Source organism: Somniosus microcephalus, chromosome 6 (assembly GCF_052327205.1).
Source record: "Somniosus microcephalus isolate GS21.2 chromosome 6, FLI_Smic_1.0, whole genome shotgun sequence".
NCBI classification, from domain to species: domain Eukaryota; kingdom Metazoa; phylum Chordata; class Chondrichthyes; order Squaliformes; family Somniosidae; genus Somniosus; species Somniosus microcephalus.
Window position 1 is genome coordinate 21,585,911 of NC_140992.1, and position 26,391 is coordinate 21,612,301.

The following is a 26,391-nucleotide window of genomic DNA, read 5'->3' on the forward strand; positions in this document are numbered from 1 at the left end:
AAACCGGCCAGTTGCGCTGCACATCTGTGTTGATGCAGGATGGTTTCAGCTTTACAATACAACATCAGGGCAGCGCTTCACATTTCAGCAAGTAACGTGGGACTGCAGTCTGACACTATTTTCCGCCTCTCCCCTTCCTTGCACCCGCTCCGCACAGTGTAACTTGGAGTTGCTTAAACCTCATTTGTCACCAGTCAGCGTCAGCAGAGACTAGGCTGTTGCACACCTGCTGAGCATCTGCTTTCTATGATAAAGGGGGGTGACGTGGAGCTGGAGGTATAACTTAGGTCTGCCAGCTGTGTACGTCTCTAAGCAGATACTGGTCTCAAATGATATTTGTAGTACAGTAATCTTCGAACTTTATTGAGTAGAAATCCTCTGAAAGTACTAACACATGCCCAGGGTCTCCTCTGCAAATATTAACACACGACAAGGCAACATTCTGACAAAGCTCGCGCAGTCTGGGACTGGCTCTTCGAATGGGAGATTTGGCGCAAAATTTTGAATGGGCCGCGCACCCAAAAAAAAATTAGGGGCAACATTGCTCCCAGGGACCCCTCTGTTAATATAGCCGCACTCCCCAGGTCCCCTCTGTTAATATAACCACACTCCCAGGGACCCCTCTGTTAATATAACCACACTCCCAGGGTCCCCTCTGTTAATATAACCACACTCCCAGGGTCCCCTCTGTTAATATAACCATATTCCCAGGGACCCCTCTGTTAATATAACCACACTCCCAGGGTCCCCTCTGTTAATATAACCACACTCCCAGGGTCCCCTCTGTTAATATAACCACACTCCCAGGGTCCCCTCTGTTAATATAACCACACTCCCAGGGTCCCCTCTGTTAATATAAACACACTCCCAGAATCCCCTCTGTTAATATAACCATATTCCCAGGGTCCCCTCTGTTAATATAACCACATTCCCAGGGTCCCCTCTGTTAATATAACCACACTCCCAGGGACCCCTCTGTTAATATAACCACACTCCCAGGGACCCCTCTGTTAATATAACTGCACTCCCAGGATCCCCTCTGTAATATAACCACACTCCCAGGGACCTCTCTGTTAATATAACCACACTCCCAGGATCCCCTCTGTTAATATAACCACACTCCCAGGGTCCCCTCTGTTAATATAACTGCACTCCCAGGGTCCCCTCTGTTAATATAACCACACTCCCAGGGTCCCCTCTGTTAATATAACCACACTCCCAGGGTCCCCTCTGTTAATATAACCACACTCACAGGGTCCCCTCTGTTAATATAACCACACTCCCAGGATCCCCTCTGTTAATATAACTGCACTCCCAGGGTCCCCTCTGTTAATATAACCACACTCCCAGAATCCCCTCTGTTAATATAACCACACTCCCAGGGTCCCCTCTGTTAATATAACCACACTCCCCGGGTCCCCTCTGTAATATAACCACACTCCCCGGGTCCCCTCTGTAATATAACCACACTCCCAGGGTCCCCTCTGTAATATAACTACACTCCCAGGGTCCCCTCTGTTAATATAACCACACTCCCAGGGTCCCCTCTGTTAATATAACCACACTCCCCAGGTCCCCTCTGTAATATAACTACACTCCCAGGGTCCCCTCTGTAATATAACTACACTCCCAGGGTCCCCTCTGTTAATATAACCACACTCCCAGGGTCCCCTCTGTAATATAACTACACTCCCAGGGACCCCTCTGTTAATATAACCACACTCCCAGGGTCCCCTCTGTAATATAACTACACTCCCAGGGTCCCCTCTGTAATATAACTACACTCCCAGGGTCCCCTCTGTTAATATAACCACACTCCCAGGGTCCCCTCTGTAATATAACTACACTCCCAGGGACCCCTCTGTAATATAACCACACTCCCAGGGTCCCCTCTGTTAATATAACCACACTCCCCAGGTCCCCTCTGTAATATAACTACACTCCCAGGGTCCCCTCTGTTAATATAACCACACTCCCAGGGTCCCCTCTATTAATATAACCACACTCCCCAGGTCCCCTCTGTAATATAACCACACTCCCCAGGTCCCCTCTGTAATATAACTACACTCCCAGGGTCCCCTCTGTTAATATAACCACACTCCCAGGGTCCCCTCTGTAATATAACTACACTCCCAGGGTCCCCTCTGTTAATATAAACACACTCCCAGGGTCCCCTCTGTTAATATAAACACACTCTCATTAAAGCTGACCTCTTTGACCAAGCCTTTGGTCACCAGCCCTAATATCTCCTTATGTGGCCTGGTGTCATATTTTGTCTGGTTACGCCTCGTGAAGCGCCTTGGAACGTTTTACTACGTTAAAGGTGCTATATAAGTACAAGTTGTTGTTGCTGACAAACTGGTAAAATGAAGATAATTATATAAACTCTCCCGAAACATTAACATCCATCTGTGAAGAATTGTTGTGTTCGTTTTGTTTAAAATAATGATTTGAGCCGTGGCCAGCTGAAGTTGAATCCCTTTTAACAATAGCCAGCACCTAGGGGTCATCCGTGTTGCTTAAAGTTTTTAGTACCCATGTAATAACTTAAAAAAAACTTTTAACAGCTACCACATGTGTTTTCTGTGAGATGGCAAGCGTTGTAGTGTGGGAATGTGCTTGTTGCTATTTTTAACTAACCGCTGCTGGCCAAATGCAAACCAGTTGCTCGTTCCCAATTCTCACCCGTCTGCATGAAGCCTCCTCCCACATGCTCGTCGCTCCAGCATTCATCCCGCTCTGCTTCAGAGAAGACAAAACGTCTCGGTGTTTGACAGTGAGCGCCTGGGCATTTTCTTTTACACATAGAATGCCCAGCAGCGAAACAGGCCTTTCGGCCTAACAGGCCCACACCAGCCACCCCTCACCCTACTTCACCTCACCCTATCAACATACCCTTCTGTTCCTTTCTCCCTCATGTGTTTATCTAGCTTCCCCTTAAATGTACCTATACTATTCATAGGATTACATAGGATATACGGCACAGAAACAGGCCATTCGGCCCAACCAGTCCGTGCCGGCGTTTATGCTCCACTCGAGCCTCCTCCCGTCTTTCCTCATCTAAATCTATCAGCATAGCCCTCTATTCCCTTCTCCCTCATATGCTTGTCTAACCTCCCCTTAAATGCATCTTTACTATTCGCTTCAACCACTCCCTGTGGTAGCGAGTTCCACATTCTCACCACATGCTGTGTAAAGAAGTTTCTTCTGAATTCCCTATTGGATTTTTTGGTGACTATCTTATATTGATGGTGGCTAGTTTCTCCCCCACAAGTGGAAACATCTTCTCTATGTCTACCCTATCAAACCCCTTCATAATTTTAAAGATCTCAATCGGGTCGCCCCACAGCCTTCCCCTTCCTAGAGAAAAGGGCCCCAGCCTGTTCAGCCTTTCGTGATATTTATAACCTCTCAGTCCGGTATCATCCTTGTTTGCACCTTCCCCGGCGCCTCTACATCCTTTTTGTAATATGGAGGCCAGAACTGTTCACAGTACTCCATAGCATTTCCAAGATGTGTTTTGTTCTTTTTTCTAACAACCCCCGTCTCCTAATTTCACCCTCCCCTCCAATCCTCTCCTGAGAGTGCCGACTCCTGTTGGGGTGCAGTTCCACGGATGCCTTTCCTCAAGCCAAGCACCATTCCTCAACTGTGAGCTGAGACAGTGACTGCTATCGGGCTATTCAACCATAGGGTGAGCGCTACACCTTACAGCCAATCCTGTCCCCAAAACAACAGCAACTTGTGTTGATTTGGTGCATTTAATGTATAAAACATTGAGAGTTAACGAAGCAGAAAAAAAAGCACCTTCAACATGCACTCCCTCCACCACCGGCGCACCGTGGCTGCAGTGTGTACCATCTACAAGATGCACTGCAGCAACTCGCCAAGGCTTCTTCGACAGCACCTCCCAAACCCGCGACCTCCACCACCTAGAGGAACAAGGGCAGCAGGCGCATGGGAAAACCATCACCTCCAAGTTCTCCTCCAAGTCACACACCATCCTGACTTAGAAGTATATCAGCCGATCCTTCATCGTCGCTGGGTCAAAATCCTGGAACTCCCTCCCTAACAGCGATGTGGGAGTACCTTCGCCACACGGACTGCAGCGATTCAAGAAGGTGCCTCACCACCACCTTCTCGAGGGCAATTAGGAATGGGCAATAAATGCTGGCCTTGCCAGCGATGCCCACATCCCATGAATGAATTTTTAAAAAGCCCTGCTCTTATGTGGGTCCTCGAGGCTGTTTTCAGAGTAACATCGCTGGAGGCCTGGAGCCGGCTGCTTGCCTGCCCTCAAAAGACGCAGTAAGAAAGTCGATGCTTCAAGGAAATTCCATCAGTGTATTGCACAGTGCATCTGCGGTGCTGTTATTGGATAAGAGTGGAACGGATATGTGGTGTATGTAACCTGTTCCACCTTAAGAGAACTACCTTAAGAGATGTACTACTTTCTCTTGGCTGCTGTATACTGTAATACCAGTGGTGACCACACTGGTATATAAGTGTTGTGTAGGGATTTGCTGGGCAGTTCAGCCCTGACCTCCGAATAGTAAAGACCTGTTAAAGTTATTCTTGTGGTCTGTGTCCAGTGATTTATAATAAGCATAACTGGGACACACAGACTTAACAGTGGCGACGAGTCCGATCTTACCCTGCGGCAGTTTTACATCCAAGGCAGCTTCGTCCTCAGAACGGGCGTCGAGAAGAGGCATCTGCCCTCATCATCCTGTTGAGCACCATCGCACGGGAGGCATCGAGAACCCGGGTTAAAAAGAAAAATTCTGACCACGAAGCCCTCCATCAGCGACAGGCAGTGATCATCCCTCCTACCACGGTGGTGAGTAAGCCGATCAGCGACACGAGCAGAAAGTCGGCCGCGTTGACTGTGGAGTGGGGGAGGGAAAACGGAGGAAAAAGGGCGGAGAACTCGACCACGGCCGGTGAAAAGGGCCGGGCTGCAATCGAGGCTGAGAGGCGCAGCGACTGGGGCAGCTTAAGGCACGAGAGCCACGGAGAACTCAAACGCAGCCGGTGTAAAGGACCGGGCTGCATGCGTGGCTGAGAGGCGCAACAGCAGGGGAAGCGTGAATGCCCACGGGAACCACGGGGGAGTAAAAGCAGCGTCGGGGCATTGAGAACCGCTGGGGAGGCGAGAACGGCAGCAGCACGGCAATCGCCATTGCAGCCAGCAGGGGAAGAAGACAAGCGCGGGAAGCCGCCATTTTGAGAAAAAGAAAAATTTAAAAACTTGCAAGGATGCCTAAACATGGGAACATTAATACCTTTGATAGCGATATCGAAGATTGGACCACGTATGTAGAACGCATGGAAGTTTATTGTAAAGCAAATAAGGTACCAGATGATGAGAAAGCACTAACCTTATTAAGCTCAATGGGTGCGAAGACATACGGGCTATTGAAGCACCTTCTGTCACCAGATAAACCGACGGATCAGACTTTCGCGAATATTGTTACTGTCCTGAAAAATCATTTAAACCCCACGCCGCTGATGATAGCGGAACGATTTAAATTTTACAGAAGAACGCAGCTGAAAGACGAAAGCAACACTGAATTTTTAATTGAACTGCGTAAGCTATCAAAGTACTGTCAGTTTGGAACAAGACTAGCAGATGCGCTGAGAGATAAATTTGTGTGTGGATTGTTAAAAGAAGGAACACAAAAGCGACTGCTTGAGGAGACTGATCTTACGCTTGATAAAGCTGTCACTATTGCAGCATCGCACAAAGCCGCAGCGAGAGGCACTGCGGAAATGCAGCTACGGTCACCGGAACTCAGCACCAATCAAATGGTCTTTGGTACAGTAAAATGTTATCGTTGTGGAAAGACAACGCACGATCAGAACCAGTGCTGGTTCAAAAATCAGGAATGCAGAAAATGTGGCAGGCTTGGTCACATAGCTAAAGTATGCCGGTCAGGAAAGAAGACCAGCAACAAAAAGTCACCGCAGGAAAAGTACAGAAAGGTACACAAGGTGACAGAGAACAGTTCAAATGAACAGAAGTCAAATTCAGACTCCAGCAGTAATGAACTGGGTAGTCTAAGAGTACACAATGTTGGTAATGAAGCAGACCTCCAAACAATCTGGGTCACACTTCAGATAGCAGGAGTCCAAGTGAAGATGGAATTGGACACTGGATCGGCATTGACGGTCATGAATAAGCAAGATTACAAAAGGTTATTCCCACATATTCCCCTACGGGATACGGAGATTGTATTGAAAACATACACGGGCAAAGAGTATACCCCATCGGGAAGATAGAGGTAAAGGTGGTCCACAAGGGCAAAGAAAGCCGAGGAATGGACTTATATGTGCTACCTGAGGGAGGTCCACCACTACTGGGACGGGAGTGGATTAGGAAAATAAATATGGACTGGCATTCCTTAAAAGCACTAACGGTAGATTCCGGTAAAAAAGATGTCAAACCTAAACGATTGTCCAGAATATTGGACGATGCTAAAGAGGTGTTCCAACAGGGACTGGGAACACTGAGAGGAATTACGGCAAACATCAAGGTTGAAGAACATGCAAACCCGAAATTTTTCAAAGCCAGACCGGTACCTTATGCAATACGACCTGCTGTGGAAGCTGAGCTGGAAGGGCTAGAACGTTCAGGAGTACTGTCTAAGGTAGACTGGAGTGAGTGAGCCACGCCCATTGTCCCCGTCATGAAGCGTTCATCGAGCAACAAGCCGGGGGAACCGGGGAAGGTTCGCATTTGTGGAGATTTCAAGATCACTGTTAATCCGGTGCTTCACATGGTGCAGTATCTGCTTCCGCGGATTGAGGATATCTTCGCTTCGTTGTCTGGCGGAAAACGCTTCACCAAGATAGACCTGGCGCAGGCGTACTTACAGATGGAAGTTGAGGAAGAGTCACGCCAGTATCTCACGATCAACACGCATAGAGGCTTGTACCGGTTTTTGGAGTGGCATCGGCTCCAGCAATTTGGCAGAGGGCCATGGAGCAGGTATTACAGGACATTCCAGGCACACAATGTTACCTGGACGATATTCTGATTACAGGAGATGATGACGAGGAACACCTTGCAAATTTGGAACTGGTGCTCACCAGATTGAAAGAATATGGACTTCGAGTTAATCGCCAGAAATGTGAGTTCTTTCAGAAGCGGATCTCTTACTGTGGTCATGTCATTGACCAGGAGGGGCTTCATAAGTCTCCTGACAAGAGCGAAGCTGTTGTGAAGGCTCCCGCTCCGGATAATGTATCCCAGTTGAGGTCATTCCTAGGGTTGATTAACTATTACCATAAGTTTCTGCCAAATTTATCCACGGTGCTGCACCCGCTGAACGCTCTTTTGCAGAAGGGAGTACCATGGAAGTGGAGCGAGGACTGTAAGAGGGCCTTTCGCAAAAGCAAGGCATTGATCACCTCAGAGGAAGTGTTGGCTCACTTCAACCCAACGCTGCCTATTCGTTTGGCTTGTGATGCTTCTCCATATGGTATTGGGGCAGTACTCTCACACAAGTTGCCAAATGGCCTGGAGAGGCCAGTTGCGTTCGCATCCAGATCATTGACCACCGCTGAGCGCAACTATGCTCAGATAGATAGGGAGGCTCTCAGCCTTGTGTGGGGAGTAAAGAAGTTTAATCATTACCTGCAGGGCCAAAAGTTTACGCTTCTGACAGACCACCAGCCGTTGGTATCCATTTTTAACCCTAAGAAGGGTGTTTCGGTGATGACAGCACAGAGACTCCAGAGATGGTCCCTTTTCCTAGGGGCACATCAATATCAGATCGAATTCAAAGGTACAAAGCAGCATGGTAATGCTGATGGGCTGTCGCGCCTGCCACTACCTACAGAGGAGGAGGCACCGACGGTTGACCCTGTTGAGTTATTTCACTCGACCATCATCGAATGTTTACCAGTCACCAATGCAAGTATTGAAAGAGAAACCAGGAACGACCCGACACTGTCCCGGGTCTACGAAGTGACAGTGAAGGGATGGCCAGCACATGGTGATCCACTGTTACCGGCATTCTCAGCAAGACGAGAACAGCTGTCCGTCTGTCAAGGAACATTGATGTATGGAACAAGGGTGATTATTCCTCCTAAGTTAAGAGAGAGAGTTCTAAAGGAACTGCATGAAGGTCATCTGGGGGGAGTCAAGATGAAAAGCCTTGCTAGGGCTTATGTGTGGTGGCCGGGTATCGACCAACAGATAGAGGATCTGACGAAAAGCTGCTCAGGGTGCCAAAAAGTGCAAAATGCACCTCCGATTGCACCGCTGCATCCATGGGAATGGCCTTCAACCCCATGGCAACGTGTACATATTGACTTTGCTGGTCCATTCATGGACTCCATGTTTTTAATTGCGGTGGACGCACATTCTAAATGGCCAGAAGTGATTAAGATGACTACCACTACCTCGGAAAAGACGATCGCGGTGCTAAGAACGATATTTGCAAGAAATGGATTGCCAGAACAAATATGTTCAGACAACGGACCGCAGTTCGTGTCAGAAGAATTCCAGAAATTCATGAAGAAGAATGGGGTGAAACATTATACCTCTGCCCCATATCATCCGGCTACAAACAGGTTGGCCGAGAGATTTGTACAAACGTTCAAAAAAGCAATAAAGGCCATGAGCGAAGATCAGATTCCACTACAACACAAGGTGGACAAATTCCTACTGGCATATCGAAACGCCACTCATGCAGTGACAAACCAAAGTCCTGCCATGATGTTCTATAACAGGAGGTTGCGGTCCAGGTTGGACTTGTTAAAACCAAATGTGCGGAGGGTAGTTGAAAACAAACAGTTCCAGCATATAAATAACAAGACCACTCGGAGTTTCGAAATAGGACAACCAGTGTTAGCCCGGGACTATAAAAATGAGAAATGGCAATCTGGAACAATTCGGGCCAGACAAGGACCCCTGATGTACACGGTAGATATTGGTGAAAATGTAATACGCCGTCATGCTGACCAACTGGTAGAATCGAGAACAAGGGTCGAACCCATGGTTACGGCAGAGACAACCGTGGAAGAAGTTAGTGAACCTGAAGCATCTACCTCAGAAGTGAATGTACCTGATGATGATGTCCAATCCATAAGAGACCAACTAGATGAGTCACCCCAGCAACGAGAATCAGAGACCCCTGAAAGGCATTATCCAACTCGAATCAGGAGGCCTCCTCAGAGACTGAATCTTTGAACTGTTTTGCATGAAGTTGTATATATATATGTTATTATGTTATGTTAAATGGGGATATAACTGTTAAGCTAAAAAGGGAGGATTGTGGTGTATGTAACCTGTTCCACCTTAAGAGAACTACCTTAAGAGATGTACTACTTTCTCTTGGCTGCTGTATACTGTAATGTTGTGTAGTGATTTGCTGGGCAGTTCAGCCCTGACCTCCGAATAGTAAAGACCTGTTAAAGTTATTCTTGTGGTCTGTGTCCAGTGATTTATAATAAGCATAACTGGGACACACAGACTGAACAGGATAGAGGAAAATTGGCATGGGAAACAAAATAGAGCTCGTCTACTTGATTCCACTAGGTGGTAGCATTTTCAACTGCCGGTATCTCACTCAAATGGACACAGTTTGAAGTTAGTCACTGAATAATGGCCCAGAACTTCGGGTCCCCACGGGTGAGTACGCGCTGGGTACTCACGCCTAGGCCCAACGAAAGTGCTGGTTTCGTGCATGCACTGCGCATGCGCGGGAAACCGGAACTCCTGTTCCTTTAAAGGAATGGTTTCACAGGTCGAACACGTGCACCGGAGAGGCAGCGTGTACACCTGGAACTTCCGGTATTTTTGCAGGTTTTTCCGGGAGGGTAAGTCTCCAGCAGCTACGCTTATAAAAAGCAGTCGCAAGGCCTGCTTTTAACAAGGTAAGTGGTGAATTAAGTAAAATTAAAACATTTTTTCCACAGGTTTATTACTTTTAAATACTTTAAAGAAATGTAAGTTTATTTTTAGCCCTGTTAGAAACTGTAATTAATTTTTTCAAAAATTTAAATTATTGTTTAAAATAGTTATTTTATGTAATTTATAGTTATTTTAAAAATGTGATGTTTTTTAAAATTTATTTGAAGTTTTAGTTATGTTTTGGGGCTGAATTGTATTCATAGATTTGACAGGTCTTCCTGTCAAATCTATGAATGAAGCATTCCCTGCTACCATCGGCTCTCCATGGCCCACGTGATCCCAGGGGACGCTACGAACTAACTGCGCCCCTGGGATATGCAAGCACTGCGCGCCGGCAGTTGGAGCAGGCCCAGGATCGGAATCCCACGCGGGCCCACAGCTCAACGGCCGGCGCGCTAGGTAAGTGCAGGTCGGAGGCTTGCACCCGCGGGAAGCCCCCGACCCGAATTTCTGATTGAGAAAGAGAACCTGGGCAATTTAAACAGAGGTAATGAAAAGCTCTAGGGCAGGGAAAGCTTCACCATCAGCTCCGCGACTTAAAACTCAGTCGAAGACAATTTAGTGTCCTGACGATGAGGTCCCGCTTGCCTGTTTCTGTGATTCAGGTCCCATGATAAAGATCCCATGGCACTATCTGAAGAGTAGCTGGTCCTCCCACGAGTCCCTCCCTCAAAGACCATCACCAAAAGCAGAGTGACTAGTCATTCATCCTGCTTACGGGATCCTACACTGTGCAAATTGGTCGCTATGTTTGGAACGTTAACAATTATTTCACTTCAAAGTATCATAGAACCATAGTAACTCAAAGTGTTTGAGTTTAGGGGGTTAAATTATGAGGATGGGTTGCATAAACTTGACTTGTATTCCCTTGAGTATAGAAGCTTGAGGGGTGATCCGATCGAGCTGTTTAAAATGTTAAAAGGACCTAATAGGTTAAATACGGAGAAACTATTTCCTCCTCAGGGACAGAGTGATCTCCTGGATGAGTTTCGATCACCTAGATGGGTCGGAGAGGAATTTCCCAGTTTTTTTCTCCCAAATTGGCCATTGGGTTTTTTATCTGGTTTTTCGCCTCTCCCGGGAGATCACATGGGTTCGGGTGGGTTGGAGAGTGAAAGTAGATTTGAGGTTAGGATCAGATCAGCCATGATCTTATTGAATGGCGGAGCAGGCTCGAGGGGCCGATTGGCCTACTCCTGCTCCTATTTCTTATGTTCTTATGGTGGGGGAATTAAGAACGAGGGGACATAATCTTAAAATTAGAGCCAGGCCGTTCAGGAGTGAAATCAGGAGGCACCTCTTCACACAAAGGGTAGTAGAAATCGGCAACTCTCTCCCCCAAAGGCTGTGGCTGCTGGGGGACAATTGGCGCTTTCAAGACTGAGATTAGGTCTGCCAGGGTGGGTGGGGTTTCTGTCCCTTATAAGGCAAGGCCAGAAAATCCTGTAAAAAGCAGAGACTCCGTGAAACTTGGTCACTGCTATTTTCCTGAGGGCTCACTGAGTCTCCCCGTCAGAGTTAAGGGGGCAGTCCAGCAGAACTCCCGGGGAAATTTGAAAAACACGGAATGAGAGTTCAGCAACTCTGCACTATCTCAGCATCTGAGGTTAATAGTGAAGAGCCTATAGGTAGCTGTGAGGGCTAGATTGTCGCCATGGCTTGGGTGCAAACAATAGTAGACTGGAATGATTCTTCAGTATGATTTGGACAGGTTGGGTGATTGGGCAGATGCATGGTAGATGCAGTATAATGTGGATAAATGCGAGGTTATCCACTTTGGTGGCAAAAACAGGAAGGCAGATTATCATCTGAATGGCAATAGATTGGGAGAAGGGAAAGTGCAACGAGACCTGGGTGTCCTTGGCACCAGTCGCTGAAGGTAAGCATGCAGGTGCAGCAGTCGGTTAAGAAGGCCAATGGTATGTTGGCCTTCGTAGCGAGAGGGTTTGAGTACAAGAACAAGGATGCCTTGCTGCAGTTGTACAGGGCCTTGGTGAGACCACATCTTGAGTATTGTGTGCAGTTTTGGTCGCCTTATCTGAGGAAGGATGTTCTTGCCATGGAGGGAGTGCAGCGAAGATTCACCAGGCTGATACCTGGGATGGCAGGAATGACGTATGAGGAGAGATTGGGTCGATTGGGCTTATACTCGTTGGAGTTTAGAAGAATGAGAGGGGATCGCATTGAAACTTATAAAATTCTAACAGGACTAGACTTCAAAAGTACTTAATTGGCTGTAAAGCGCTTTGGGACGTCCTGAGGCCATTGAAGACAGCATATAAATGCAAGATCTTTCTATTGTTTCTAAAACTATGCAGACATCTTCTTTTGACTTTTCAGTGAAAATTGATGGTATCCAGTCCAAAAGCTCCTGAGTATTGTTCCTCACCGGCACTGATAGATTATCAGGCCTATGATCCCTCAATTCAGGTCTCATTCCTTTTTTTTATCATTGTGATAGCATTTGCGATGCTTAGGTATAGCTCACCCTCCATAAACGTCAGCTCATCCCAAACTCTGCTGCCTGTATCCTAGCTCATACCAAGTCCCGTTCACTCATTACCCCTGTGCTCCCGGTCCAGCAATGCCTCAAATTTAAAATTCTCATCCTTGTGTTAAAACCCCTCCATGACCTCACTCTTTCCTATCTCTCTAACCTCCTCCAGCCCTGCAATCTGACAAGATCTCTGCGTTCCTCCAACTCTGGCCTCTTGCTCATCCCCAATTTCCTTCACCCCACCATTGGCGGCCATGCATTCAGTCGTCTAGGTCCTAAGCTCTGGAATTCTCTCTCTGCCTCTCTCCTCCTTTAAGATGCTCCTTAAAACCTACCTCTGGTCACCTGTCCTACTATCTCCTTATTAGGTGTCAAATTCTGTCTGTGAAGCGCCTTGGGACATTTTTACGACGTTAAAGGCGCTATATAAATGCTAGTTGTTGTTGATCAGCTCTAAGTACAATTGATCATGGTTACTGAAAAGATAATGTGAGAATTCCAGACTGCTTTTTCTCAAATAAAATGAACAATTATAACAGAGAGAAGCAAAGACTCCAATGAGTGTTTAATAGTTCACCATAAATATAATACAAAACTTGATTTGTGCACTTTCATTTATTACAGCAAGCTCTCATTTTTCATAAGACGCAGATCCTCAAAACAAGAGGTTAGGGAATGATCTAAAGGTCATAGTGCACCAAAAGTTGGATTAAACATAGCTATCTGGGATCAGGCTCACAGAACACTTATCTGCCTGTGTTTCTGGATGAAAAGTGGAGACTTCTTCCCACTTTTCTAAAGGTTGAGATGAAGTAGAGTGGGAGCATACAGACCAGCATAGACCAATTGGGCCAAATGACTTGTCCCTGTGCTGTAAAATTTTATGTAATTATTTCTTCTTTAATTAGGAGGATAAAAATATATGTTTCAAGAACATTTCTTTTTCACTCATCTGTGGGGAAGAGCTCCTCTGGCCACCAGATTTAGTTGCACGACAAACAGATGTGAGAAGGTTTTCTCTGGACACTACTGAAAATGAAATTATGAATGCGTCAAAAAGGGAAACTCGTTCATGACGTTGCTACACATTGTAACCCAGAAGAAATCACCCCCACAGTTACCCACTCTGCCTCGGGCACCAAGAGTTATCACGGCACAGGAGGCCATTCGGCCCATCGAGTCCATGCCGGCTCTCTGCAGAGCAATCCAGTCAGTCCCATTCCTCCCCGCTCTATCCCCGTAGCCCTGCAAGTTTATTTCCCTCAAGTGCCTATCCAGTCTCCCCTTGAAAACATTGAGTGTCTCCGCTTCCACCACTTCCGTCGGCAGCGAATTCCAGGTCATCACCTCTATCAAATCACCCCCTCAACCTCCTTTGCTCTAATGAAAACAAATCCAGCTTCTCCAACCTGTCCTTGTAGCTAAGATCCCCCATCCCCGGAACCATTCTGGTAAATCTCCTCTGCACCCTCTCAAGGGCCATGGGTACAGCACTTGGTTATTTCAGCAGATGTCTCCAATTCCTTTACTGCTACAAATAGACAGAAGTTCCACTGGAATGGGGCAGGAAAGGGACCCCCATCCCCTCCCATCCCCAGGAAAATTTCCATCCCCTTCTAGAGAAAATCAGCCAAGACTGGTAAGTTCTCTCATCTGTAGCCATCTCAAGGTGTGGATTCCAAATAGGCATTGGTTCTGAAGAAGAGTCCACGCCCAAAATGTTAGCTCATCTCTTGTCTCCACAGATGCTGCCTGACCAGTGTTTTCTGTCTTTAGTCTTCACACAGCTTTCTTGACCAGAAGTCCACCTCCTAACATGGTAACTACCACACAGCCTCTATCAATGCATCATTTCTTTTAACCACCAAAGCATGAAATAAGCAACCAATTGCGCATTAATCCAACCTCAATTACAGACGCTTCTCATTGTTACTGTTGGTGGCTGCAATGGACAAATGGCCTTAACAGCAAGTTTCACTGTAATCTCATTTTAGAATCATAGAATAATACAGCACAGAAGGAGGCCATTCGGCCCATCATGGATGGGCTGATTACCCTGTTAGCTGAGACTTTCCCGTCTGTTGTGATTTGCGAGACTCTTTCTGTTCTAAAGTACATGACAAAATATTATGAATCCTCTTTTCCAACATCTTCAAGATACCCGAATGTTCAAGTGGAAGTTGAAATCAGTGTCAGCTGCCCGGAAAAAGTTGGATTTTGACACACAGTGGGGGCAGGTTTTCCAACTCACCGCCTGGGCGTTAAGCTGGCGTTCCGGATCGGATCATTATACAGTAGAATCTGCCCGAGTTTCTACCCATTGAAGTCCATGGAAGCGAATATCGGGCACTTTCTATAAGGGGTGGACAATCCACAAAACCAGTTTTACACCCGAGGCGGTGAGCTGAAGACCTAAACCCAGAGCCTTATGTTAGTGAGTCAGCTCGTGTAAGAAATAAACTTTACACACCTGTTTTTACGCACACATACAGTATTTTTTTTAGCAGGGTCCTCTCAAGCCAAAGTGAAATGAACATTGCTTTAGTGACTCAGAAATGACTGTTAGCGATATTAACGCACGAAGGCCTACAGCCTTCGGATGAGATTCCTCTACTTTAAAACCAGTTGAAACTAAACAGGTTAATGCCTCCCTTAAAATCGTTGCCCGAGGAACACCACACGAATTCAATAGGCTCGCTTCCGAATTCCGGCATCAGCAGGTTTCTTCGGGAAATGAAATAAAATCTACGTGTGTTTTTCCTCGGAGGTACTGCAAGTCCATGTGGCAAAGAGAGTCAAAAGAAAGTTTCCTGCAGCTGTTTAGCCCCAATTATCGGACAGCCCGTGCAGGTTTCGAGCAATCCGCTTCACCTTGTGGCACCGTTAGGCTATAGAGAGAGAAATAGATTTATTAAAAACGGCATATTTTAAAAAAACGAAATCGTTCATTGATATCTGTGAAACATATAGTTATTTATATAAACCGTGGCCTGGATTTTCAAATTGCGGGGTGCGGGGTGTTGGAAGTGGCGGGGGAGTGGGGGACATCTCCAGAGGAGCAAGACTATGGGGCCTCGAGCACAGGCCGCTCATCGCTAGGAGCCCCTCTCTGCCAACCTCACGACGCTGGACGCTGAGGCCCAACAAAGAGCCATAGCGATGGAAATTCCTGTTGGAATTTGCGCTGGCACGAAACGGGCTTGACTCAGCCACCCGTTATACTCCCTGTCCAAAATTCAGCTCCATTGGCTTCAATACGCTTGAATATCGGGCGGGGCGTATAACGGGCGGCCGACGCGATTACGCCCGCTTAGCTCTGCCACCCAGGTCGAAATTCTACCCCATAGTGCTCAGCGTCCAATCAGAGCAGGAGGTAAGACAGAAGCCACGTCTCCGTCATGTGAATTTAAATTGTGCGCACCTGCAACATGTGCGCAGGCTCATTTTGGACAGCTGTATTCACCCACTGGGAAACTGGGGCTGGGGGGAGGTGGGACGCGACAGAGCAAGTTTCCACACGCACCCTCCCCCAGATCCATTTGACAATTGGTGGGAGTTGCGGACAATCTATCCCCATATTTATACTGAGCAAGAATTGCGACAGTTAACCATGATCAGAGTAAATTGGTTGCCATAGTTTATTAACGCAACACATTTCTGCTTAGGTCAGTGTTTTGTGAAGCAGAATATTCAACACATATAGTTGGTACCCTGAAAAACTAATAGAATCTTACAGCACAGAAGGAGGCCATTTGGCCCATCGTGCCTGTGCCGGCTCTTTGAAAGAGCGATCCAATTTAGTGCCACTCCCCTGCTCTTTCCCCATAGCCCTGCAATTTTTTTCCATTTCAAGTATTTATCCAATCCCCTTTTGAAAGTTACCATCGAATCTACTTCCACTGTCCTTTCAGGCAGTGCATTCCAGGTCACAACAACTCACTGTGTAAAAAAAAAATTCTCCTCATCTCCCCTCTGGTCCTTTTGCCAATGATCTTAAATTCATCTATTCACAATGCTGTACAGATTATTTACCCAGGCTCAAGAATGTTACTTTTCCCCCAACTTCAGAAAAGTACCCAAGAAAATATTCTGTAAAAATATTCTTTCGCAGAGTGGTGAGAATCTGTGGAACTCGTGCCACATGGAGCGGAAGAAGCAAATTAGCGTTAACACATTTAAGCTTGATGCATACATGAGGGAGAAGGGAATAGAGGGAAAAGGGGGCAGGGTGAGAAGAGATATTTAGAGTGGGAGGAGGCTTGTGTAGAGTATAAACATCAACATATGCCAGTAATTCTATGTAACACCCGCTACACTCCAATCATCCTTGTGCTATCTCTGAATGAGATGAGGTGCCAATTTGCACCAAATTAGAAGCAGTTTATGTTGTAGTTGCATGCTCGGAAGGAACTGCTTTGGGCTAAGTGCCCAAAAACTCTTTTCCTTCAAACTCTTACAATGAGCAGAGAGAGGAAACTTCCATTCTATCAGTCTATTGGATTCAAACCCAAGTCGCTGCTGTGAAGCGTGAGTCAAAAAGGCTTTCTTCAATAAATCATTCAACACAGCTGTTAATGCTTCATATCAGAGGTGCAGCCACAATTGGGCCTCAGAGGGTCACAGCCCAGCCAATGAGCACTCATACCCAACAACCCTCACCCCCCAACCCCCACCACCCAATGAGCACCCACACCCAACAACCCTCCCTCCCCACCCCCCACCACCCAATGAGCACTCATACCCAACAACACTCCCTCCCCAACCCCACCACCCAATGAGCACCCACACCCAACAACACTCACCCCCCACCCCCCATTGAGCACCCACACCCAACAACCCTCCCTCCCCAACCCCCACCACCCAATGAGCACCCACACCCAACAACACTCACCCCCCCACCCCCCATTGAGCACCCACACCCAACAACACTCACCCCCCACCACCCAATGAGCAGCCACACCCAACAACACTCACCCTCCACCCCCCATTGAGCACCCACACCCAACAACTCACCCTCCACCCCCCATTGAGCACCCACACCCAACAACACTCACCCCCCACCCCCCATTGAGCACCCACACCCAACAACCCTCCCTCCCCAACCCCCACCACCCAATGAGCACCCACACCCAACAACACTCACCCCCCACCCCCCCACTCCCACCCCGCCCCTCCCAAATCTGAGCCTGCATGAATGCCACTCAGGTGAAATGCAGCAGCAGAGGAGCGTAGCATAGATGCCCCCCCCCAGAGTTAGCAGTCAGGCACGAGCAGAGCAGCAAAGTCCAGTTCCGAGGTGGACGGGCCACTGGAATAGGTGGTTGGAACAATGGTAAGGGAACAATGAGCCGACATGGGGCCTACCTCTGAATGCACCGTCCTGTGCATCTGCCTCTCAAATGCTACAAGACGGCGTCCACTGGGGTGATTGGGAGGGAGCGGCATTTAAAACAAAGCGATGACTTGGGTTGTTTGTGCAGCGCAATGTAAACGACTCGCTCTAACCTCAGACCTATGGGGCCCACCCAAATTTCCATTCCTAGCTACGCCACTGATTGCCAAGATGCATTTCTGATCGCAGATATTAAAGTGTCAAGTGTTTTCTCACAGGGCTGGAAAATAGGAAAGCAAAACCGCTCTGGGTCCCTCAAATTACTTGCAGGTTCTACCGGTCTACTTAGCCGTGACTCGGTGGGTAGCACTCTCACCTCTGAGTCAGTAGGTCATGGGTTCAAGTCCCGCTCCAGAGACTTGAGCCCAAAAATCTAGGCTGACACTCCAGTGCAGTGCTGAGGGAGTGCTGCACTGTTGGAGGTGCCGTCTTTCAGATGCGACATTAAACTGAGGCCCCGTCTGCCCTCTCAGGTGGAGATAAAAGATCCCACAGCACTATTTCAAAGAAGAGCAGAGGAGTTCTCCCGATATTTATCCCTCAACCAAGATCACTAAAAACAGACATTCTGGTCATGATCTCATTGCTGTTTGTGGGACCTTGCTGTGTGCCAACTGGCTGCAGTTTACATTACCAGAGTCACTACACTTCAAAAGTACTTCATTGGCCATAAAGTGTCTTGGAACATCCTGAGATTATGAAGGCGCTATATAAATACAAGTTCTTTATTTTTCTGCCAGTTCTCCCACCAGAACTTTGGTGGAAGATCAGTAGAATGCCCAAGGAATATGTGCACTTCTGAATCATAGATTCATAGAAAGTTACAACACGGAAGGAGGCCATTTCGGCCCATCGTGTCCGCGCCGGCCAACAAAGAGCTATCCAGCCTAATCCCACTTCCCAGCTCTTGGTCAGTAGCCCTGCAGGTTAGAGCATCCCAAGGGCACATCCAAGTACTTTTTAAATGTGGTTAGGGTTCCTGCCTCTACCACCCTTTCAGGCAGTGAGTTCCAGACCCCCACAACCCTCTGGGTGAAGAAATTTCCCCTCAAATCCCCTCTAAACCTTCCCCCAATTACTTTAAATCTGTGCCCCCTGGTTTATGACCCCTCTGCTAAGGGAAATAGGTCCTTTCTATCCACTTTACCTATGCCCCTCATAATTTTATACACCTCAATAAGATCTCCCCTCAGCCTCCTCTGTTTCAAGGGAAACAGACCCAGCCTATCCAGTCTTTCCTCATAGCTAAGATTCTCTACTCCTGGCAACATCCTTGTAAATATCCTCTGTACCCTCTCTAGTGCAATCACATCTTTCCTGTAATGTGGTGACCAGAACTGCACGCAGTACTCTAGCTGAGGCCTATCTAGTGTTTTATACAGTTGAAGCATAACCCCCCTGCTCTTGTATTCTATGCCTTGGTTAATAAAGGCAAGCATTCCATATGCCCTTTTAACCACCTTATCTACCTGGCCTGCTACCTTCAGGGATCTGTGGACCTGCACTCCAAGTCCCTTTGTTCCTCTACACTACTCAGTGTCCTACCATTTAATGTGTATTCCCTTTCCTTGTTAGCTCTCCCCAAATGCATTACCTCACACTTCTCCAGATTGAATTCCATTTGCCACTGTTCTGCCCACCTGACCAATTTATTGACACCTTCCTGCAGTCTACAGCTTCCTTCTTCAGTATCAACCACACAGCTGATTTTAGTATCATCTGCAAACTTCTTAATCAAACCCCCTATATTCAAGTCTAGATCATTGATATATACCACAAAAAGCAAGGGACCTAGTACTGAGCCCTGCGGAGTCCCACTGGAAACAGCCGCCCAGTCACAAAAGCCTCTGCTTCCTGTCTCCGAGCCAGTTTAGAATCCAACTTGACACTTTGCCCTGGATCCCATGGGCTTTTAACTTCGTGACCAGTCTGCCATGTGGAACCTTATCAAAAGCCTTGCTAACGTCCATATACAGTACATCAAATGCATTATCCTCATCCACCCTCCTTGTTACCTCCTCAAAAAATTCAATCAAGTTTGTCAGACTCGACCTTCCCTTAACAAATCCATGCTGACTATCCTTGATTAATCCGTGTCTTTCTAAATGAAGATTTATCCTGTCCTTCAGAATTCTTTCCTATAATTTTCCCACCACCGAGGTTAGGCTGACTGGCCTGTAATTACTCGGTCTATCCTTTTCTCCCTTTTTAAACAAACACATTAGCAGTCCTCCAGTACCACACCTGAAGCCAGAGAGGATTGAAAATTGATGGTCAGGGCCTCTGCTATTTCCTCTTTTGCTTCTCTTAACAGCCTGGGATACATTTCATCAGGGCCTGGGGATTTATCCACTTTTAAAGCTGCTAAACCCCTTAATACTTCCTCTCTCACTATGTTTATTTCATCTAATATTTCACACTCCTCTCCCCCGATAGCAATGTCTGCTTCATCCCCTCTCCTTTGTGAAAACAGACGCAAAGTATTCATTAAGAACCCTACCGATGTCTCCAGTCTCCACACACAGATTACCCTCATGATCTCTAATAGGCCCTACCCTTTCTTTAGTTATCCTCTTACTCTTAATATATTTATAAAACATCTTTGGGTTTTCCTTGATTTTACTTGCCAAGATTTTTTCATGCTCTCTCTTTGCTTTCCTAATATCCTTTTTAATTGCACCCCTGCACTTTCTGTACTCCTCTAAAGATTCTGCAGTATTTAGCCCTCAGTATCTGTCATATGCCTCCCTTTTTTTCTTTATCCTACCCTGTATTCTCTAGACATCCAGGGGGCTCTAGATTTGTTAGTCCCACCTTTTTTCTTTAAGGGCACATGTTTGGTCTGAACCCTCCGGATCTCCTCCTTGAATGCCTCCCACTGATTTACCTTCAAGTAGTTGTTTCCAGTCCACTATGGCTAAATCCCCTCTGAGCTTAGCAAAATTTGCTTTTCCCCAATTTAACATTTTTATTCCTAGTCTATCCTTGTCGTTTTCCATAACTATCTTAAATCTAACAGAATTATGGTCACTAGCACCAAAATGCTCCCCCACTGATACGCCTTCTACCTGCCCAGCTTCATTCCCTAAAACTAAGTCCAGAACCGCCCCCTCCCTTGTTGGGCTTGCTACATACTGGCTAAAAAAGTTCTCCTGGATGCATTTTAGGAATTCCACACCTTTTATACCCTTCACACTAATTTTATCCCAGTTAATATTGCGGTAGTTGAAATCCCCTACTATTACTGCCCTATAGTTTTTGCACTTCTCAGAAATGTGTCTACATATTTGTTCTTTTATCTCCCTCTCACTGTTTAGGGGTCTGTAGTACACTCCCAGCAGTGTGATCGCCCCTTTTTTGTTTTTCAATTCGACCCATATGGCCTTGTTTGATGATCTCTCCAACATATATCATCCCTCCTCACAGCTGTAATACAGGAAACTCTTTTTTATCCGGCACCGACGGGACCGGCGTGGTGCCGGTTGATCAAAAAGTCCGGATTACAGAGAGGTATAGTTACCAAGGTATGAGAGCCCAGTACACGGCCACAGATTCAGGAACCCCGGTTACACGGCCACTAATATGAACTTACCTGAACCTACTCCTGAATTTTGCCGGTTAAGAGAGATCTCCGGTTATTTAGGTGCCGGTAAAAAGATAGTTTCCTGTAGTTTCTTTAATCAATACCGTGACCCCCCTCCCTTTTTACCTCCCTCTCTATCCCGTCTGAAAATCCTGTAACCAGGAATGTTAAGCTGCCATACCTGCCCCTCTTTCAGCCACGTCTCTGTAATAGCTATAATATCATAGTCCCAAGTATCCACCTGTGCCCTCAGCTCATCTGCCTTGTTCACTATACTCCTTGTATTGAAGTATATACCATAGTACAGGCAAACCTCCTTGTTGACTACTATCTAGCCCTTGATTCCTCTATCCTTCCAGTTTACTTTCTACATTTTTGTTTTCCAATTCCAGTTTTTCTTCCCTCCCTATTGACTCTATATTAGGTTCCCACCCCCCTGCCAAGCTAGTCAGTTACAGAGTGGCAGAGGCCTGGAAATAAGATGAGTGTCATCTGTTTTTGTCAGAATGCAGCACATTTTGTAGGAAGGCTTAGATAGGATGGAGTGGAAAGTACTTTGATATAATTTTTTAAAAGAGGCCTTTCACCTCAGCAGAGTGTCTCACCAACATAGGGACACGCATCAGCAGCTTAAAAGAAATTAAACCATTCCCGTGCTAACAGTTAGTCCCTTTTTAAAAAAAGGCATGTTGTAGTAGTGGTACAATGGAGGCATGAAGCAAGGTAGGCCACCCAATCTACACCGAGCCACCGATTGTTCTATACTGAGGAAGTAACCAAACCAAACTGCACCAAACCATGAAGCCTAGCCCAGTGCTCTGCACCGAACCACCGTGTGCAATGTGCCAATCTACACCAAGCACGTGTGTTCTGTTTCACCAGCAATTGTCCTAAACTCCAAATTGTTACTGCTCCGTGAGGCTGCGCGACGTTAGTAATGATCATGTTAACCTGCTTGTCTGAACTTCCTTTGCCCATTATGTTAATGACAGCATTAACTCTTCATTTCAAACAGGCTGAACTCTTTCTTACAATAGTGGACATGGGAATGTGTTAATGAACGTTAACCCATCTGTTACTAATCAGGACACGGTACGATTGCAACCTGGTTGTTTCGAACACAACCAAAACAGATCCCCCCTGCAGAGAAGGCAAATAAGGATTATCTTTGCCTCATAAACACATATATATTTAATAGCATAACAAGCCTATATATTTGCTGCAGCTGTTTAATCTTATTTTACTGCCAGCTATAAAGTACATAATTTTCTTTGGAACAAAACTGGTGGGGAAATGAGAAGGTAATCTTTAACAGCGAAGTAATGATGTGGGGTTACCTGAACCGCAGCAGGAGCAGCAGCTGCATTCTCCGCAGATAAATCCAATCAGTCCGTTGACAACTTGAATGGCACAAAGAGCCAGCTGAACTCCACTCATCACCAACAGGAGAGAGAACAACGTGACGTGCCAGGTGACTATATTGGGGGGCAACTTGCACTCTTCCCACATGGTGTGATTTCCCAGGTAATTGCTGCCAAAGCAAAGAGACAAAAACACCACATTACAGGAAAGGCGTGATCGCACTAGAGAGGGTACAGAGGAGATTTACAAGGATGTTGCCGGGAGTAGAGAATCTTAGCTATGAGGAAAGACTGGATAGGCTGGGTCTGTTTTCCTTGGAACAGAGGAGGCTGAGGGGAGACCTTATTGAGGTGTATAAAATCATGAGGGGGCATAAAGTGGATAGAAAGGACCTATTTCCCTTAGCAGAGGGGTCAAAAACCAGGGGGGCACAGATTTAAAGTAATTGGTGGGAGGTTTAGAGGGGATTTGAGGGGAAATTTCTTCACCCAGAGGGTTGTGGGGGTCTGGAACTCACTGCCTGAAAGGGTGGTAGAGGCAGGAACCCGAACCACATTTAAAAAGTACTTGGATGTGCACTTGGGATGCTCTAACCTGCAGGGCCGGCGTGGGACCGATGGGCCAAAATGGCCTCCTTCCATGCTGTAACTTTCTATGATTCTATAATGACTGAAAACCAGTCAGCAAACCCATTTATAGAATCATATAGCACAGAAGGAGGCCATTTGGCCCATCGTGTCTCTTTGAAGGCGCTACTCAATTAGTCCCGCTTCCCTTGCAAATTTTTCCTTTTCAAGTATAGATTCAATTCCGTTTTCAAAGTTACATAGAAACATAGAAGATAGGAGCAGGAGTAGGCCATTCGGCCCCTCGAGCCTGCTCTGCCCTTCAGAGCAGCGGCGGCAGGCGGGTGGGCCTGCGAGGGACGAGGCGGCTGAACGGCAGCGGTTAAGAAGCGGCTCCGAGACCAGGTAGGCCTCAGAGCAGCGGCGGCAGGCAGGCGGACCTGCGGGGGAATGAGGCGACCGAGGCGGCGGCAGTTTAAAAAGCGGCTCCGAGACCAGGTAGGCATCAGAGCAGCGGCGGCAGGCGGGCGGACCTGTGATGGACGAGGCGACCGAGGCGGTGGCAGTTTAAAAAGCGGCTCCGAGACCAGGTAGGCCTCAGAGCAGCGGCGGCAGGCGGGCGGACCTGCGAGGGATGAGGCGGCTGAGCGGCGGCAGATTAAAAAGCGGCTCCGAGACCAGGTAGGCCTCAGAGCGTACTAATCTGCAGTCTCCGAGCTCAGAGGGAGGGAGAGAAGTAAAAAGTAATCAAAGTGTGACGTCACCAGAAAGCAGGTAAGTGATTGGTTGGTGAGTATTTCTCTCTTTTTAAACTTTAACTCTGTGGTTTATAGGTTTATAGTTACTAAGGTCGCTCTGGTGTAGCAGGGACTGTTGGTAAACCATTTAACTGTAGTGTAATTGGTGGGATTGATTTGATTTAATTTAATTTCAATTAATTAAAGGGTAAGTCATGGCAGGACAGCCCGGCCACGTGGTATGCTCCTCCTGCGCAATGTGGGAACTCAGGGACACTTCCTGTTTCCCTGACAACTACGTGTGCAGGAAGTGTATCCAGCTGCAGCTACTGACAGACCACATTGCGGTGCTGGAGCTGCAATTGGATGCATACTGGAGCGTTCACGATGCTGAGGAAGTCGTGAATAGCACGTTTAGGGAGTTGGACACACCGCAGGTAGAGGTTGGACAGGCAGAAAGGGAACGGGTGACCAACAGGCAGAGCACTAGGCGCAGGCAGGTAGTGCAGGGGTCCCCTGTGGACATCCCCCTCTCAAACAGATACACCACTTTGAGTACTGTTGGGGGGGATGGCTTATCAGAGGAAGGCAGCAGCAGCCAACTTCCTGGCACCAGAGGTGGCTCTGCTGCACAGGACGGGAGGAAAAAGAGGGGTAGAGCTATAGTAATCGGGGATTCTATTGTAAGGGGAATAGATAGGCATTTCTGCGGCCGCAAACGAGACTCCAGGATGGTATGTTGCCTCCCTGGTGCAAGGGTCAAGGATGCCTCAGAGCGGCTGCAGAACATTTTGGAAGGGGAGGGTGAACAGTCAGTTGTCGTGGTGCATATAGGTACCAACGATATAGGTAAAAACTGGGATGAGGTCCTAAAAGCTGAATATAGGGAGTTAGGAGGTAAATTAAAAAATAGGACCTCAAAGGTAGTAATCTCAGGATTGCTACCAGTGCCATGTGCTAGCCAGAGTAGAAATAGAAGGATATTTCAGATGAATATGTGGCTGGAGGGATGGTGCCAGGGGGAGGGATTCAAGTTCCTGGGACATTGGAACCGGTTCTGGGGGAGGTGGGACCAGTTCAAACCAGACGGTTTGCACCTGGGCAGGGCTGGAACCGATGTCCTAGGGGGAGTGTTTGCCAGTGCTCTGGGGGAGGGTTTAAACTAAGATGGCAGGGGATTGGGAACCTGAGCAGGGGGACAGAGGAAAGGGAAACAAGGATAAAAGCAAAAGAAAGGAAGGAGAAAAACAAAAGTGGCAGTCAGAGAAATCAACGGTTTAAATCAAACATGGCCACAGTAAGTAATAATTCTAATAGGTCTAAGAGCATTAAAAAAATAAGCCTGAAGGCTTTGTGTCTTAATGCGAGGAGCATTCGTAATAAGGTGGATGAATTGGCTGCGCAAATAGAGGTAAACGAATATGATTTGGTTGGGATTACGGAAACGTGGCTCAAGGATGTCCAAGGCTGGGAACTCAACATCCAGGGGTATTCAATATTCAGGAAAGATAGGCAAAAAGGAAAGGGAGGTGGGGTAGCATTACTGGTTAAAGAAGGGATTAACACAATTGTAAGGAAGGATATTAGCTCTGATGATGTGGAATCTGTATGGGTAGAATTGAAAAATACCAAGGGGCAGAAAACGTTAGTGGGAGTAGTATATAGACCTCCAAACAGTAAGGCGGAGGTTGGGGATGGCATTAAAAGGGAAATTAAAGAAGCGTGCAATAAGGGCACAGCAGTCATCATGGGTGACTTTAATCTACATATAGATTGGGCTAACCAAATTAGTAACAATACTGTGGAGGAGGAATTCCTGGAGTGTTTACGAGATGGTTTCCTGGACCAATATGTCGAGGAACCAACCAGAGATCAGGCCATCTTAGACTGGGTATGTTTCTATTTAATGAGATCATGGCTGATCATCCAAGTTCAGTACCCTGTCCCTGCTTTCTCCCCATATCCCTTGATCCCTTTAGCCTTAAGAAATATATCTAACTCCTTCTTGAATATATTTAATGAATTGGCCTCTACTGCCTTCTTTGGTAGAGAATTCCACAGGTTCACCACTCTCTAGGTGAAGAAATTCCTCCTCATCTCTGCCCTTATCCTTAGACTGTGACCCCTGATTCTGGACTCCCCCGCCATCGGGAACATCCTTCCTGCATCTAGTCTGTCTATTCCTGTTAGAATTTTATAAGTTTCAATGAGATCCCCTCTCATTCTTCTAAACTCCAGCGCGTATAAGCCCACTGCAGATAAAGACTTGGAAGCTGGGCTTTCTTCATCAAAGTGCAAAAATGAAAGTCAGAGATAAATCGTCCATGGGAAG

At 46.9% G+C, this 26,391-nt stretch overlaps 1 protein-coding gene across 1 annotated transcript in view; it reads right to left on the minus strand.

Annotated features, from left to right (window-relative positions):
• Positions 1-12,959: 12,959 nt before the first annotated feature.
• Positions 12,960-26,391, minus strand: part of LOC147115527 (transmembrane 4 L6 family member 4-like) — a 28,939-nt gene continuing 15,507 nt past the window's right edge. The window contains exons 4-5 of the mRNA XM_085989829.1: positions 22,732-22,925; positions 12,960-15,307 (exon numbers count right to left, since the gene is read on the minus strand). Coding sequence (XP_085845955.1) covers positions 15,303-15,307; positions 22,732-22,925 — 199 coding nt within the window. The 3' untranslated portion in view covers positions 12,960-15,302. The remainder of the gene's footprint in view (positions 15,308-22,731; positions 22,926-26,391) is intronic.